At 42.6% G+C, this 17959-nt stretch overlaps 1 protein-coding gene across 7 annotated transcripts in view; it reads right to left on the reverse strand.

The window, feature by feature from the left end:
- Positions 1 to 17959, reverse strand: part of LOC311254384 (low-density lipoprotein receptor-related protein 1-like) — a 99273-nt gene that overhangs the window by 77503 nt on the left and 3811 nt on the right. For all 7 annotated transcript variants that reach the window (XM_084348109.1, XM_084348107.1, XM_084348112.1 and 4 more), the window contains exon 2: positions 4891 to 5013. In XM_084348109.1, coding sequence (XP_084204235.1) covers positions 4891 to 5013 — 123 coding nt within the window. The remainder of the gene's footprint in view (positions 1 to 4890; positions 5014 to 17959) is intronic.

Raw genomic sequence — 17959 nt, forward strand, 5'->3', positions numbered from 1 at the left:
GGCAGCTATTGCACTCTCACTGTGGTCAGCCAGAAACACGATATTATGCTAATGTTGCTCCGTGTCTGACGGATGTGTAAATAGCCTAATGCTATTGGCTAATATCAACTTTTCATGACGATCAGCTTATTGTGCAACCTCCAAATGTAGAAATACAATCGTTTAATGCAAGTTTTGTGTTTCTGAATCGTAGAAGTATTAGACTGTGTAATTGTATGTGATAATTAAAGAACCTTCTTCTATTCTGGTCACATTTCTAATTTCAGAACATGAAAAATTAATTAATCTACAGCACATCCCTGTAGCAGTTCAAGTGAGGGATGAACTGTAGTACAACTACTTCGAGTCTGCTCCTCTCTGACTCAGTAAAAGTCAAATATAACACATAACTTGTTATTTCATTAGGTTTTGTGACAGCTGCCAAAATATAGTGCATTTTCATGTAATTGAGGCCAAAACATCATGTAGCATGAGTCAAGTTGAGTTGAGTTGGGTTCGTCACTATGAGTGCTGCACACTCATAGTGACAAACCCTCTCCTCTGTTGCTGTGATGTAATGCAAACATGAATATTAGCGTGTATGTGTGTGTGCTGATAGTGGCTACTGGGAACACTGTTTGAAGAGCACAGCGTAAAAGCATCTTTGAACCGTTTCTGAACGGTAAAAGGTTTGCTATATTGTCTGTGGGAGAGAAATGAGAAAAGTGTGTGCATGTGTGTGGAAGAGAGGAGGAGGCAGAGAGCAGACTGTGTGCACATGCTCTCACACCTGCAGCAGGTTCTTGCAGGAACAAGGTGCTGCGAGGCGATAGGCTCTTTCATGTTGAGCGGCGGCTGTTTTCCTCGACGTGTTGATAGCTATCTGGACTGGGTGGTGGCTGCTTTTAGGAGACAGTAGCAGGATCAAACGGATAACTTCCTCTTACATACAGTATCTTAACAGTATAGCCACTGGCTTTGGGTCAGCTGTCTGGCAGATGACACCACTGATGAAACACACACCAAACAATGTTCCCTTATGTCCAATTACAGCAGACTTCCAGATCAAAGCCTCCCCAGATTTAATTTCTTTTCAAGGCAGTCTTTTATTTCTTTTGATAGGAGTCAGTGAGACGCACGCGACATCATGAAAAATGATGTTTTCCACTGAAAGTGGTCGTTACATCTCCTAAAAAGCTAATTGCAGCCTAGGTGGGAACTGTCTGTAAAATGGCCCATATAACAGGCCTGGGAGGGGACGTCATTGCAGCGTTACACACTTCCTGTGTTTCCAGGGCACACTCACTGCACGTGGGAATAATTCAGGACCCCAATAAAGTCTAAAGCCTGAGGAGATGGCAGCTCTGTAACAGTCGACACCCTACCTGAAGGCTATGGAACAGCAAATTATCTTCACATTTATCTTCATTGCACGGCTTTCAATTGTTCATTGATCAGGAATGCAGATCAAAGTTCTATAAAAAGGTCATATGCCCAGACAACCACTTTGTTTTTGTTTGACTCTGTCAGTATCCCTTTATGCCAGTCTGACCCAGCACCCCGGGGTACAAAGAACAGCATTGTGGGGGTTACACAGCAGGGCAAAGCAGCTGCACTGGACAGTGGCTGACTTCCCCGGCAATAGCCAACACACTAACAAAGGCCACTGTGAAGCCCGGTCCGCACGAGTGAATAAATAAACCTCTCTCATGCATCTTTCAACCAGAAGCGTCCGCAAAAGCACCTCCACAAAGAGCACATTTATCACAACAATACAATACAACTACAACTGTCACTCAGTACACAGGTGGTGTACATACAGTTTGGGATTTAACGCTCGCATATGACAACATGGTGTTTCAGTTTTAATGTTCAGTCCTTGTGACAACTTCTGCTGCTCAGAAAAGAGGATTACCAGTGTTTCTGCACACTGTTTACACATGATGAGCTATAAAAATGCTAATCAACCGTATTTTACTCAGATTCATTCACTACTCCAACATCTGCTCTCCACCAAACTACATGTTTCAAGCTTTTTTTTTCTCCAAATAGCATTATGGGGGCTATTTGGATAATTTGACATTAGCACAGGAGATAGGTGGAGAGGACACACAACAAAAGTCTAAATTGAATGATGGAGGTTGGGGTTACACAGCAGGCAGCTTGTATTGTCAGCACCAGACATGCAAAGCAAACTTTAATAATAAGGCTGGAGATGTTATTTTTTATCTACAAATTACATGGAAAGACCAAAACCAACAATGCATTAGCCCGTCACGATAACTACACAATAAATTGCCCCAGAAATGATTGCAATACAAAGCAGTTCTGTCATTTTGAAGACCGTTTTATGCCAGTGATGTAATTATAATATAATAGCATACTAATGCAATTACACCCTTTCAAAGAGCAAAGAACTTTTCACTCTCAAGTGTATTCAGACGTCCTAAATAAACAAAACATTGATGGAAAACAACAAAACAAAACTAACAAAATGAAAACACAACAGGCAGCATCAAGGTCAGCAAAAATGATTGAGGCCATGTACAGATATAGATTAGTTGATAACGTAATTATCGATTAGTTTCCTACTTCCCAAACCTGAGAGTCTGTGGCTCTCAGTCCTACAGTAAGTCCATTGGTTCCTAATGGAGAGGAAAATCTCGGGGTAATGACTATAAACTTTCATTTTATGCATGCTCAGTTATATTTCCCTGCCTCACTGTCTGAGGCTGTCATCGATATCAGTTGCTTGCATCAGCCGGTTAGGTCTATCCAACAGCACAGCGACACACCTTCACTTTTAGCCTATCACCTTGCTGCTGTCTTTTTAAATACGATTAGTTCCTTCATGCTGCTGTCAGTAAGTCACTACCACCACCAGTGACTGGACTGTAGAGTCCCTATAGAGTCTAAGCACCAAAGACTTTCTGACAATTATCACATTATCATCTGCTTTAATAGACATTGTCTTTACGTAATCAACTAATCTCTCCTGATAACTGTGGCAGCATGTGGTTGGACTGACTCAAACTAAAGCGCTAACTGTAATGAAGAAACATATCATCCAGTGCAATAGTGTGGCTCACTGGTGTGTTTTTAAGAATGTTTGAAGAAAATAATACAGGCCTGAGCTCAGAGGAAATAAATTATATCAGGCTTTAAGATTTACTTGCTAATCGGATCAATTTTCGGTGGTTCTGGTGTTTTCATGACGTTTTTCTACAAAAAAAAAACCTCCCCACAGAATATCACCAGACTTATCCCGTAATTTGAATGAAGGACACACTTCCAAAAGAAACCCACAATTTCAACTGTAAGCACCACCCTTAGACCATTCAATCTTCTGTCCTAACTTCTGTCTTTGTTCATACTCTGAAGCAGCAGACAGACGTGTTTACTCCAACTTTTATGATGTACTTGTACTTGGCAATGTTCCTCAAAAAATGTCACTAATCTTCACTTCAAGAAAGCATCTAAATTCTCAGGGAAGCTAAGATAAGACTTGGCATTTCTTTTGTCTCTCTGACTCACTTCTTGGGCTCTACACCCTGACACTCCAGCGCAGAGGTCCTATAACTGTTGTTTTTGAGAGAGTTTGGCATAAGCAGGAGACAGGGGATGGAGTCACTGGTGTTTCTGTCCCAGATAGAGACACGGAAGGAGGCTGGCCCGCAGATGAGAAGGGAGGGAAAGAGCAGGTTGTGAAAAACAGCAGGTTTCTCCATTGCTCTGGGCGAGTCTCTAATGACTTCCAGACCTGCTCTCATACAGTCTCTGCGTCTAGACTGCAGCTACAGCACTCTACTCTGGCCTCCCAGTCGCTCGCTCACTCTCTCCCGGGCTAACCCCCCGCGAAAAAAGCAACATGTACACACACACACACACACACACACACACACACACACACACACACACACGTACACCAAACACACACACACACACACACACTGTCCCCCCCATTCCATCCCAAGCTCTCTGTCCTCTTAGAAAGCTACAGGCGTTTCAGTCTAAGAGGCTGACCAACGAGACACTGCTGCTTTCATTCCCTCCCCAGGGATTCAGCCTCAAAGCATCTCGGCTCTAATGAGGACTTTGAAACGACGGCTGTCTTTTTTTTTTTTTTAAGTCCTACGTTCGGTTTGGGTTTGTCTCATGACTGCATCCTCTGTGGCTCTGAATGCAAAAGGAAATCATGTCTATCTAGGAAAGACAAACACTGTAAATCTCCTAATTGGGCATGACAGGACTGTTTAAGGGCAGAGTGACCTCTGTCCCTTAATGACAGAACATCCCATTGTTTTCTCCAGACTGGCTGTGGTTAGCCACATACATCTAATAGGCTAACACTCTCAGTTTGTTAGCTGACAACTGCTTTTAGGATATGTTTGGAGGAATCAAAGCATACAGTAACGTATTAGCATACCACTGATGCCACAAAAAATGTCTTTTAAGAGTCAGCACAGCAAGTTTTGGATCCATTTCTGATAAGTTTTTACGCTTGGACACCTGTTGAACAGTGTTTAAGTCAAATCAACCTACATAATTTACACATTTCCTTCACAGCTGAAGATGCTAAATCGTGATGAATAAAAACAAAGTGTCTGCTATACTGATTTGTAAAAACGCTCTTGCCTTGAACAGGCACGACAATACACCACATGAGGGGAAAACAATGTGTCCTAAATACACTTTACTTAATATATAAATCAACATAAGCTGAAAAGCATTTCCTCTCTACTGTGGGCTCCAATTATCTAGCCTGAGTGGTTAAATGTCAGCCAAAGTTCACTCTTCTGTGAAAGTCAGATGCAGCCAGATCAGAACAATAAGTGCAAACAAGAAGGTAGCCACCCGTGTCCGGGTATGACATATTGGACTTTTTTCTTTTCTTTTTTGTTTAAGACTTACAAACATCAGGCTCCTCGTCAGAGCCATCCGGGCAGTCTTTCTCCCGATCGCAGCGCCAGCCCTTTGAGATGCACGTCACCCCATCTTTACACACAAACTGCTTCGGGCTGCAGGTCTTTGGGGCTGAAAAGAGACAAAGGAAAAAGTGAATTAATTAAAAGATTTCAGCTCCTTTTGTGTCAGCGATCTTTATTTTCTGGGGTCTCATTAGCAACCAGGGTCTGTTGTGTTCAGAGTCAATAGTGGCCCTCTCTGGCCCTAATTAGATCCTGGAAAGTTGCTACTTGATGGAGGGGATAGAGAACGGATACACAAAACCCACACACGCACACAAGCAGGCCTGGAAGGGCTTTGCATAAACTCGCTCTACCTAAATATCCAGGTCAGTTTTCCCAGGCCAATAGCAGTGATGCAACACGTCTGGAGGATATCAAAGAGCATCTTGTTCAGTGAATTGCCCCCCTATCATCCATTTCCCCTCAACCCAACCTTACAGAGAGAGGAAAAACTGCCCACTCCAGCCACAGCCAAATGGGGGGGACACATTCAAACGCAGTCCTCTCAGAACAGCACATTAACACACACACACACACACACACACACACACACACACACACACACACACACACACACACACACACACAAGCAACAGAGCTGAGTCACGCTCGGACATTAAGGGTAAACTCTTTGTGAGTGGAGTTTTATACAACTAACTGCTGAGTGGGATGTACACAGGGATTATGAGAGACAGTGGTGTACTTAACTACCGTTGTATGTACAATCTTAATGAATGAATAGACCTGAAAAATTCAGCTGTCACTGAGCAGAAAAATAACGCAGCGTTTACTAAGACTTTTCAAAATGTCCTGTTTCATAAAGAAGCTCTTTCTTCTCATGCCCTCCATGTTATTTTGCACTACACAATTCAGCTCTGAAGTTAGCCCTTTACATAAATGCCAGGCCAAGCTGTGTTTTATTCTTACTGGTGTTGGACAACTTTAAAAACTGTAAAAATACTTTTTGGTTATTACAAAAGTAATCACGGTAGTTTATTAATCAACCATAAAGAAAAGTATTAGTCAATTACGTCTTAGGTGCCAACAGCTGCAAAAGCCACACACACACACACACACACACACACACACACACACACACACACACACACACACACACATGGCAATCTCTTGTGGTTTATGCTATGTTCACATCATATCATTAAAACCATAATTATGAGCTGCCAAGTGGGAAAGACCATACATGTCAGCCTCTGTCTTGTATTTCTGAGTTGGAGATATGAGGAATCTCCGACACCGATGATATCTCCAGCTTGATGAACGGAAATGTCAACTAAGTGTTGGCAGGCTGGCTGCAAATGCACCACTGCTGGCAGTTACATAGCTACAATATGTATATGCTGCAATAAGTAACACAAGCTAATTGAGGCTATTTATCTTTATAAAGATAAACTTTACTTTATGGTGCTAGTATCTTTCCAAAGTGAAGCTAAGCTAACTCTTGACAGTAGATACCTTGAAACCATACACTGGAAGTGTTCAATCTATATCCCAAAGTTATTAGCCATGGTGCTAATAACTTTGGGATATAGATTGAACACTTCCAGTTACCACATGATTTTTTTATTTATAAGGCCATACAGGACTTTGCTATATTATGGGTGTAGCAATAGAGGGCATGGGGACATTAAAGGACACGTTGCTAAATCATCAGCTGAATACAAAACAAATCAGATGAAGTACGTGTCCTCCTGCGCCGTTTTCATAAAACATTATTTCTTCCGAAAATAAAAACACAACAAACATTTTACCAGTTGACATTTAAAGCGAGCAACAGGCAATCCCGAACTATAATTGGAATTCACTCACGGATAGTTCACATTTTGAATATCTATCACCTGGTTGTGATTGAACTGATGTTTTGTACATCTGGGAAAAGGTCGTTTCACACTCCCCTTTCATTTCTTTCTCTCATCACCGCCATCACACTGAATATCAGCAATCTGGGTTTATTCTTCCGACATTTTTAATCTTCTCACTGAATAAACCCACCCACCTCGGCCCTCTGACACGACTGATCATTTACATTTCTAATATCATATTAAAAAGCGTGGACTCTGACGTGTCAACATCCGCTCGCACAGCTTAGGTCAGAACATGAAGCACTGATTTGAAATGGTGATGGTATTGTAAACGCTTGCTCGCTTGGGCGTATAGCATGATGAACAGGACAGGAGGAAGGATGGACGGGATAGAATAGGGCTGGATGAAGGGATGAAGCAGGATAAACAGGATGACTGTATTTACATTTAAGGCTAGTCTCCAACTCCAGCGGCGAAGGGAATCTTGAAACGGAGCTCAACCTAAATACCATGAATTCAACCTGACATATTGCTGCACACATTCACACACTCCCCACTTATCCTCCTCTCTGTACCGCTGTGATCGGTGTGTGTGTGTGTGTGTGTGTGTGTGTGTGTGGGTAGAGGGGCATCTTTCTCTCTCTCAGAAGTCCCAAGGATTTGAATTATTCATAAAAAGCAACTAGGCTTACGTTAAAGCGTTTTCTCTTTGCTCTCCTCATCCTTCTTCTTTCTTGTGTGCGTGCCTGTTTGTTTATTTGTTTAGACATGTCAACACCAGTCATAGCAGGCAGCCAAGTTTCAATGCGTCGGTCCATTGTGTATTGTTTATTTAGATGCTGACATGCTCAAACTTGGCGTGCTGTTAACTTCCAATAATGGCTGTGGGGGGAGTGCACGGCCGCCTCTCAGACTCAACCACAAGATGCTGCTGACAGAAACATCTGCGGGAGCAGAGGAAGTAGGTCAGAGGGTTAGCTAGCTGAAGGTGAAGGCCAGCAACGCTAAGGGATACCACCGGCAAGGATAGCCTAATGGTTAGAGAGAAGAAAAGGGAGTGGCCATGATCAGAGCCGCCATTACAGTCAGTCTCAGATCACCTAAAAATATACAGTAGCTTTAGACATGACTGCATCTATGTTTAATATTGTGACTAATGTATTACAGTATATCGTTCAGGCAGAGTAACATTATTTTCCATTTTTCTGGTCCTTTGTCTGATTTTCACTCGTACAAATAAATAAAACTCAAACTCTGAGCTTCCAGGCAGCACAAACCACACTGGTGGTCAGGGAGGCTACTACAGACAATGGGTGCATCCCAATTCCTATAATTGCAGCCACGATTTCCCTCGCTTGCATTTTTCTCACATCTTAGTCTCTTTCACTGAAGACGCCAGAACAGATGCCGGAAGAAGTGGCAAGAGAAATCTATAAAGGACACAAACCGAAGACAAATGAGACATCCTCTTCTCTCAGGCATCATCTGAATCAGGGATATCATAAAAAAGGTGGATGTTGAACGTTGTTGTTGAACATGGTTTCTTTACAATACTTTTAAAGAGTAATGAATACATTTGTAAATGAGCTTTTGTCACTTTTTTGCTCCTTTTCAATACCCTAGTTGAGCACTTTTTGTCAACATCTACAGCAGAGAAGCCTGCCAGATGGATGTTTGCTTTCTGCTTTGAATCACAGAAGTAGTGTACAAGTTTGTCAAGCAGGAGAAAATCAAGTGGCCTCTGGAAACGGTCACTGGCATCCATTTTTTATGACAGCTATAAATTCAATCTGTGCTAGACACAACCAGGATTTATCTGCTCAGAAATATCCCAGTTTAAAGAGAGTCAGTGATAACTGTGATCCAGACAAACATAGTTTTGGCTTACTCGTATTCTTCAGGGTTTTGTGAACTGGTGCACAGTAACATGTTTGCCTATTCTTTGAAAAGGAAATGACACAGGGCGGACGAAGAGGAAGCAAAGAAAAGATGGTAAACACATGGATATGACTCAGGATGACATAAGAGGACAAGCTGAACTGCAACTGTGAGAGCAAATGGAGGGGATGGGGTGAGCTACAAGTCAAAGGGGGGGCAGAGCTTTCACAGCTGGGGACAGGGCTGAAGATCTGAGAACAGACTGAGCTGGGCTGGGATACTGCGATGGGATGGAGGAATGTCACACATGCTATCAATGAGCTGCCTGTGTGTTTACCAAAGCGGTGGCTGCGTGAAAATGCTTTGGGTCATCGCCATTTGGGCCGGATTACAAATCCACTGCCCCCGCCGCTGTCCGCCGGTCCTCCGAGATGAGCTCAGTCTGGTTGGGAGGAAGAGTCCTCTCCTGAGGCAAGCCTCGCCCCCAGCCCAGGGCTGTACGTTAACTTTTTCAGCACATAGCACTAGTGCTACAGAGGCTGACAGTTTTTTAGCACAGGACCAGAGAGTTGTAGCACACCCTAAAAATGCCCGTCACCTCTACAGAGGACAATTAATGCAGCTCATCACTTACACAGTAACATCAAGTGTAATTCATATATACATAATGTAATACAATCATATAACTCGAAATGTTTTCAGATACAGAAGAAGCATCTTTATTGAGCCAGGCGAACTCCTGCTCCCACAACATTAATCATTGACCACAGTTGACTACAACTACCAGGAAGGATAGTCGTAGTACCATCGTTCTACTTCGGTTCTACACAGAAGGATTTTTTTTTTTTCAAACAAGATTCCGAGCAAGATTTTTTTTTTTGTGGCTGAATCTGCCCACAGCACCCATGCTACAGGGCAGAGTAATTCTTAGCACAGGCATGTTTTGATGTAGCACGTGCGACATATATCACACTGTCGCACTGTACAGCCCTGCCCCAGCCCTGCCCCAGCCACAGCCCCATTTCCTCCGACACCCACAGCAGTGCTATTTATAAGTTGGAGGCCTGCCCTCCGAGATCAACCGGGGCACTACAAAGCTCTAGCAGACACTGAGACTACCGCCTCATCACACACCACTCAACAACGGTTGAGGTGAAGGCAGACTTCAAGTACTGTCAACAGTGGTGCTGAAAGGGAGCTTGAGCAGTATGGAAACCAGTCTTGAAAGCTGTGTAAGGTATCAAAAAGAGACCTTCAAATGGACAGCAATAATTCAGGTGCCCTCGACCAAGACGATCTGTACCAGCTCCAGGGCCACTGCTCTGTAACAGTGCTCTGACCACCAAGTATCTGCAAACTTTGATTTTGACTAAGATTTTTACTTGATGATGGTACTACGTGAAAAGAGGATCTCCAGAGTCATTACAGTTCATCCTGATAGGGACATAAAATCAAGACTTCATGATGGAAATGTATCCAACAGTTGAAGAAACATTTCATTCAAAGCAACAAATGTCTATGTCATAGTGGCTCCGGAGCAAGAGGGCACCAACCTTAGTGAGACTGAGGGTTACCTCCTGAGAATGAGACTCAAAACTCATCTATCTTTGTTCAGAATCGCTTTAAGAGTATGCCTACATTAGATCTCCCGATCCAGAGGAAAAGTCAGAGAATCCTGACCAGAAAGGTTTTTAAGATTTATCCTCTGGAAACCAACAATGTCTCAACCAGAGAAGGGAAAACTTTGACCTACTAGTGTTACAAGATGAATAATCAGGGGATCACAAAACTCTGTAGGATTTATCCTCTTGGCACAATGAACGTCTGTACAAAACCGCATCCAATTCTCAGATGGTAATAACGACCTATAACATTCAGTCTGGAGCTAATTGAATGGTCTTTTCAGAATACTGTACACTATGGCTGATTTCTTCAGGTTAGATGTGTTATGCAAGACTTATTTCATAACCCTGTAATCTACCTGGCTCTCTGAAATACCAGAGTTGGGTTTTCCCTGAACTTCTGCGAACCTCAGCCACTTTCACGCACACCTTCTGCGCTGTATGTCAGCACTACTGTTAAAAGACGAGGTGGAGAAATATTACGTAGTCACGAACAAAAACTTCCTCAAGCTACATCCACACAGATCCTCGGAGATGATCCTTTCTAGCTCTAGGAGCTTCATAACTGGCACTGATTCATCCAAAACTATAGAGAATAATAAAACTGGCAGGCCACACAAAAGCACCAGGTGGGTGTGTTGGCTGTAAGTAAGTGCGTGGTGAAGTTATTCAAAACGCTCAGAGACTGTTGCAACGTCTGCTGGGAAAGAAAACATCTAGTTTAGTCTACTGAAGATAGTGTGTACTCACACAAATAAAACAGTTTCTCAAGAGGAGAAGATGGCCCTGCTAATACCAAGTACTCTCCACTGTTAGACATGAGAAATCTTCATTATCCTTTCAAATATTTAGGTAAGAGAGCTTTATAAGAGGGCAAGATAAACAACCTGACTGTGTGTGATCAGTCTCGACATTGACGCCCACTTGGCTCGTCCTCGATGCGTACTCTATCACCACAGTGACACATTTAACCGCGACAGAATAAAACACCACAAATGCTGCAGGAGATTCATGATAAACAACTCGGGCCAGTTCACGAAAACGTCGAGTGAGAAATGTTTTTAATATTTTGTGTTCAGCAGCACTACAGCTTTTCAGATTCAGACGACGCAAGTTTGACCAGTAATGAGACAAAAAGGAAGACGTATAGAAAGAGAGTGACGCCGAGTAGGAAGAGAGAGGGGCAGGGGTCTGTTTTGTTGACCTTTGGGCTGACCTGTGGGGGTTCTGCTAAGGGCCGAAAAACGAGGGAAGAGTCTATATCGGAGTGTTTGGCTGCGGCCTGCCACCTCCTCATCCTCCTCCGCAGCCCAGGCACGAACCCTTCAGGATTTTGTAATGGAAGAGAGTGAGCAGGAGGAAGAGGGAGGGGGAAAAAAAAGTTTTCCAATTTGTCATGTTACAAAACAGAGAGAAAGAGGCCCCAGCTGTGCCTCTTAAATAAACCTTTCCGGCGGAGTTTGAACGAGAAGTGGAAGTCTGTAGGGTCGTGGACAAACTCTGACAAAAGTTCAAACAGAATTCAGACAAAAGCGTCACAGAGTATGGACGATGAAGCAGCCACCTGCATTATCGTACCAATATTTTGTAAAAGACAAGAGCAAAAGTTTGGGGATGTTTCTGTCTGGTTCACCCTCTGGATGAATGTTTGATCTGATCATTTTTTACAAGATGTTTTGTGTGTTTTTAGGATCGTCTATGTGTTTCCACGTCTACGCAAGAGCGTGTTATGCATGCACTTTAGAGCTGAGGAGAATTAACATCAGGAATGTGCTCATGTCTGGCAATAGTTGCCAAGTAAAATGGAGCTCCGTCATGCAGGACAACACAGTCCTGCCTGGGACTGTTTAGACTTTACAGGTCAGATCAGAGCACAAACTCAATCTACACCAGCCTTTTGTGGCATTGAGGGGCAGAACCTATTAAGCCAAGCAGAGTAATCAAATGTGAACTTAATTAAGAGCTATTTGAATGTCTGGCTGAGATTTCACCATGTCTCAACCCTAGAGTGGTAATCAACCATGACTGCTATTTGTACTCGAGTCCGTGTTGGAGCCCAGAGTGAGGAGGCTACGACCTCCACTTCCACATGAGGATTAAATCGAATTCAGCAGCGGAGTGGGGACCGAGCAGAAAACCACAAGGTGTGAGCCGCCATTATCAAGTTAGTCAGTTTAGACAAATCCCTTTGCCACAGCACCGCCAGAGCACACGCTGTACGTAGCTGCACAGGGAGGGTAATGACAATTAAGCCTACTTAGTATGCTGCCGAGGGAAACATATTAAAGAAGATTATATGAAATTCTTTAGTGCCTTTTCATAAGACCAGCACAAGTTTCAAGTCTCAGTGTGTGACGCATGAACTCCAAGGAGCGAGACTGGATTCTCCAGAAGGTTCTTTCACAGTCACTATCCATGTGCTAAAATGAGCACCTTCATCTGCTAATGACACCTACAGCTAACGAGAACGTGGCTCTTACCGTGACTTTGTGTTGATGAAACTGTGAACAGGTTATGTGACAAATAACAAAGAAAATCCCAATCAGGTTAGCTTAGCTTAGCACATGGACTGGAAACAGGGGGAAAAGCTTGCCTGGCTCTGGCCAAAGGTAACACGAACTATTAACCAGAACCTCTGAAGCTAATTAATAAACATAATATGTCTTGTTTGTTTAATCCACAGGGTAAAAACTACAATTCACTGTTTTATGAGCTAAATGTGCTGGATGTTTTCTTGGCTCTGAGCAGATGCCTGGCAACCCATGAGGACGAAAAAGTGACTTGTTATTTCTACACTTAAATTTTGAGCGTATTAAAAAAGAAAGATACAACGTAAGAATTAATAAGCTCTAGAGGTGCTAGTAGGGAGATTTTGTCACTGTTTGACACAGCCAAGCTAACTGTTTCCCCATGTTTCCAGTCTTTATACTAAGCTAAGCTAACCAGCCGTAGCCTTTTATTTGACAGACACATATAAGAGTGGTGTTGATCTTCACAGATCCACGCATTCTCCGTGTTCAGAGTACTTCATAATCTCCAAACCATAAGGAAAGATGTTGAGGGCCATTTGCGAAATATTTCAAACGTAGTAATGGTGTGTGTAGGCTAGTCATAGTGGAGCAAACAGCTGCCCATTCTCTCCCCAGAAGCACACAATGCACATTATCAGAGTGAACACTCTGCCTACACACATGCAGCAGAGTGTGGGAAATCCTCCACAGTGAGTGTGAAGATCAATTGCCTGAAAATGATGTGCATTTTCAAAATGATATTCATAGAGATTTATTGGACGTGATAGCACCGTGAATTGTTTGTCAAATACAGACCACAAACATCCATCATAGATGCTGTGTTTCTGCTCAAAGGCCACGTGAGGAGATTTTTGCCACAGAGTGAAGGGTGAATGCCTGCTTGAGGGGATTAGTGTTACAATTAGGCTTATGTTAAGGTTATGGTTTGGTACTTTGTGTTTAGGATTAGAAGTCCAGGAATAAATCTAAATCACAGTGGCATGAACAGTGACCTTGGTGCTGATGTGACTGAGCGTGTGTGTCCCCGTGGACGTATTGTTTGCATTAGGGCTTAACAATTAACTGGAATATTAGCAAAATCACAACATGGCCTTGTGCAATATCCAAGTTACAAGAGGTGCAATTGTTTGATAAAAGGTAAAAATTGGTCACAAAAGACCTCGGCAACATTTTCATGATTATTATGTTGTTCAGTGGAAATAAAGTGCTCTTGTTTGCAGGCGTGAGATATCTGAAAATGCCCACAAATGTCAGTTTCACAGTCGGGAAAGGTTCACTAGGATGGAGCTGTGGGGACTCAATTGTAAAGGCTAGATACATACTGTACTTTATCAGGAAATACTGTGGAGAAGAATGAGGTCTGAAAAGAATGGATGACAATAAGAAAAACCCTTTAGCGGAGGTTTATATGAACGTGAATGAATGTATTTGTCGCGCTGGGCTGATGCTGAAAATAGACTGCGATTTATGGTTGGAAGCATTTTATGAACAAAAAAGAGAAGACAATTTCGATCCCGAGCTGGAATTGAATCTCAACAATGTCACGCCAGGCCAGAAATATGACGCTTTGATTAGCAGATTAATGATTTGAATGAATCCATGGATAAGTTCAATCTTACGCAGCAACAATACACAATGTAGCGCCCATTGTGCAGGAGCACCCTCACAAATCAGTGTCACAGCTTGAGGCATGCGTCATCAACACAGTCCTTTCAGACCGACACAGAGGAGCAAGTTAAGCTCATGTTTGCTGTCAATGTGAACAGGTCATCACAAGTCATCCCACCTGACCCTGACAGCATGTAGTCAGCATGTTCCTGTTACTAAAATACAATAGTTATTTTAGCCGTATTATATACAGTCAGAAATAAAAAATACAAAAAATACAATAAGTGTTGATTTCCTGCGTAAAACAACACTGCAACTGTGACAAATCCCTTCAAGCCGGCTTTTAGCAGGGATAAGCACAGAACTGCAGTTGCTGACTCAAGCCTTGTCTGAATAAATCGGTACCAGGTTTTTAGTCACGACTATACGGTTGTTACCAATGATTGAACGTGGGCTGAATGAGTGTTCATAAAACAACACTATCTCAGTCCTCTATCCTGGTCACATCCACACCAGTATGTGAAAGACTGCTGCTCCGTGCTTCACTACCTATGAAGTTTCTTCTGGCATAGGCACACACGACAACCCTCCCGATTTTCAATACCCTCTCCTGGTTTTCTCCACGGGTCACAATTCTCCTGTATTTTGTTTGCATACCTTTTATTTATCACAGCCTGTGTCTGGCACTAGTGCCGTCTACTGTACTGTTGCACCTCGCTGTCCGTACAGAAGTCCTTGAAATAAAAATTCCTGTTTCGTACAAAAAGTTTTAAAGGAAAGGGTCCTGCATTTAGTCAAATCTGCCGTGTCGAGGTTGCTCCGACATCAATCACCTCCGAGAGGCTGATAAACATAGCACAGTGGCATGCACACACTCTCTAGGGGACGGGGGCAGCAAATGAACGAATAAAAAAGCGTTAGATGAATGTTAGTTATTGCTTGAGATTCACCAAGTTCATGCCAGAGGGATTTTAAGTACAATTAAAAGTATGCAACAGTAAAAATGCCGTTGCCGTGCACTCATTGTTTTATTTTTTACTTATAAGTCACCAGGATGCAGGAAACTGAATCCTCCCTATGTTTGAGGTCTCGAGGTTACCAATTGCGGACACAGGCTACAACTCTCTCTCGATCTCTCGCTCTCCCTCTCTCTCTCTCTCATGCACTCTTACTCATGCAAATGCAAATTTATCTGCCAAATTATCAAGGGAGTACGATCTCTTCAACAGATCACCATTTGTGGTTGCTGCTGTAGGACCATAAAGTGAAATGTCTGTTACTTCCTCTGTGGGCGATATATATCAAGGAAGTGCATGGATTCATTATTGAAGTGCCTTCCACATAAAACTTAACCAACGAGCTAGGGCAATAAAATCAAAGCAATGGCTTTTTTTCCCACTTGGACTTACAATAATTTAACCAAAGCAGCTATACAGGACAACTTCCCCCTTTACAAAGCTTCAGTATCTTTCAGATCGCTTTTTTTGGTTTTCCACCGCACATTACAAAAACACTACGTGGTTTCTCATGCTGATGACGCTGCCACTACACCGCGAACAGGAACCTTTCCTACACAAAGTTGAGGAACGAACATGTTGGCAACCATAACCACAAAAATCAGTCGTCACCTACTCTCTGAACTTTGTACCCTCATTTTGTGGAGGCATTTCTTCTAATGTTACTCCATACTAGCTGGATATGTAAACAAGCTGGAGTTTGCTAACGAGTTCGCTAACAAGTTTGCCATATCAACTTGAAAGATGACGATATGTCGGGGTAGTATCCACAGCTGGTTCACGCTGCACCCATGTATCTGTACAAAAACAGTGTTAAAAACAAAAATGTGCTGTTATATTCTGGGTTACGTGCGTGACTGTGTTTCGAGTGGTTGTTGTAGTTTGGTACACAATGCAAATGTCATCAGCTGACCAGATAACATTAAACCAAACATAGTAAATACATTTTCTCTATTATTTCTTAAGTTTGACAACATTTGCACTGTCAACCAAACAGATGTTCTCTGTGCTTCAACACAGACGGATATAATGACTCTGAATTAATTCAAAAACCGCAGGGGTCCTGATGTGCTAATTGTCAATCTAAAATGCAGTCAGAACTCCCTCTCTCATTTAACATGTTGAGGTTCAGTTTTCTTTGCTCTGCTCTGTCCTGCATTAATATCATTTCACTGGAATCGTTTCTCGGCTTCACAACGTTAAAACAAGGGGAAAATGTCTTCCTGCTTCCTTGGTGCTGTCCTTGGAGTAATGCTAAACACGAGGTTCAGCAGGAAGGATTTCTGTCGTTTTGTTCTGACAGAGATAATAACTACTGAGTAAGACGGATTGTCGATGCAATATGGCCTCCATCTCAGCATTTAGTCTAAGCTACAAAACAAAGTCTTGTGGCAGAGAGGGCTCTGAGTCTGCTTTCACAAGTGAGCTTCTTTCTATCCTTACCTTCACACATTGATAGCTGAGGCGTCAAAAGTTGCTGGCTAATGTACTGAGAACATACTGTACATGTGCATGTTCATGATATCTCAGAGCACGTTTCTGCTCATATTCTTTCAGAGGGCCCCCTGAGACCGTGCTCCATCTCCAGTCCTTAAATAGCTCCATCTAGATAGTGTATCTCAATCAGTGGGTCACAACTCTAAAGTGGGTCACAGGGCTGGTCTGACAAGCCTGGACACATATACTCAGAGCACATCAGCGATAATAGATCGCAGCTTTTGAAAGATTTTCTGCAGTTTCTTCAGGCAAAAAAGGATCTTCTGGCACATTTTACTGCTGTTGTTCAAAGAAATATGTTTATTTGCTAAAGTTAGATGAGAAAATTGATAACACTCTCATTTCTGTCCGCTCAATGGAAAGCTGGAGCCAAGAGACAGTTAGCTTAGCTTAGCTTAGCATAAAGACTGGGAACGGGGGAAACAGGTAGCTTAGCTCTGTTCACTGGCAACAAAATCTATCAACCAGTATCTCTTAGGCTCACTAATTTAGCATGATATATCTAATTTGTTTGCCTTATGGTGCTGATATTTTGATACGGGCAGCCGTTTACAGTCTTTATGCTAAGCTAAGCTAACTGGCTTCTGGCAGGGTACAAACTGAACAAACAGGTATGAGGGTATTATCGATCCTCTCATCTAACTTGGCACCAAAGTGAATAAGCATATTTTCTAAAGTGTCCATACCAGTGTGATACCACTCTCATATTTGTTCATTCAATAGAAAGCTGGAGCCAGGAGATAGCTAGATAACTATAGATAGATAGTTAGCTTAGCTTAGCATAAAGACTGGAAACAGAGATAAACAGCTAGCCTAGCTCTGTTCGTTGGCAACAAACTCAAAAAAACAGTACAAAAAACTAAGTATAGAAACCAAAATTTGTGTGTGAAGAGTGGTGAACTGAATTCTCCATTGGTTGCCGTAGGGGTGCTGGTAGGCTGATTCAAAAACCTTTAAAGCTTTTTGTAGTGTTTCGGCTGAGGTTAGCTTAAGAGTACTTTCAGAAATGGAGCATCCCACAGTGACCATTACAAATGAACA

Source organism: Pagrus pagrus (genome assembly GCF_965226575.1).
Source record: "Pagrus pagrus genome assembly, chromosome: 3".
Classification (NCBI taxonomy): Eukaryota; Metazoa; Chordata; class Actinopteri; order Spariformes; family Sparidae; genus Pagrus; species Pagrus pagrus.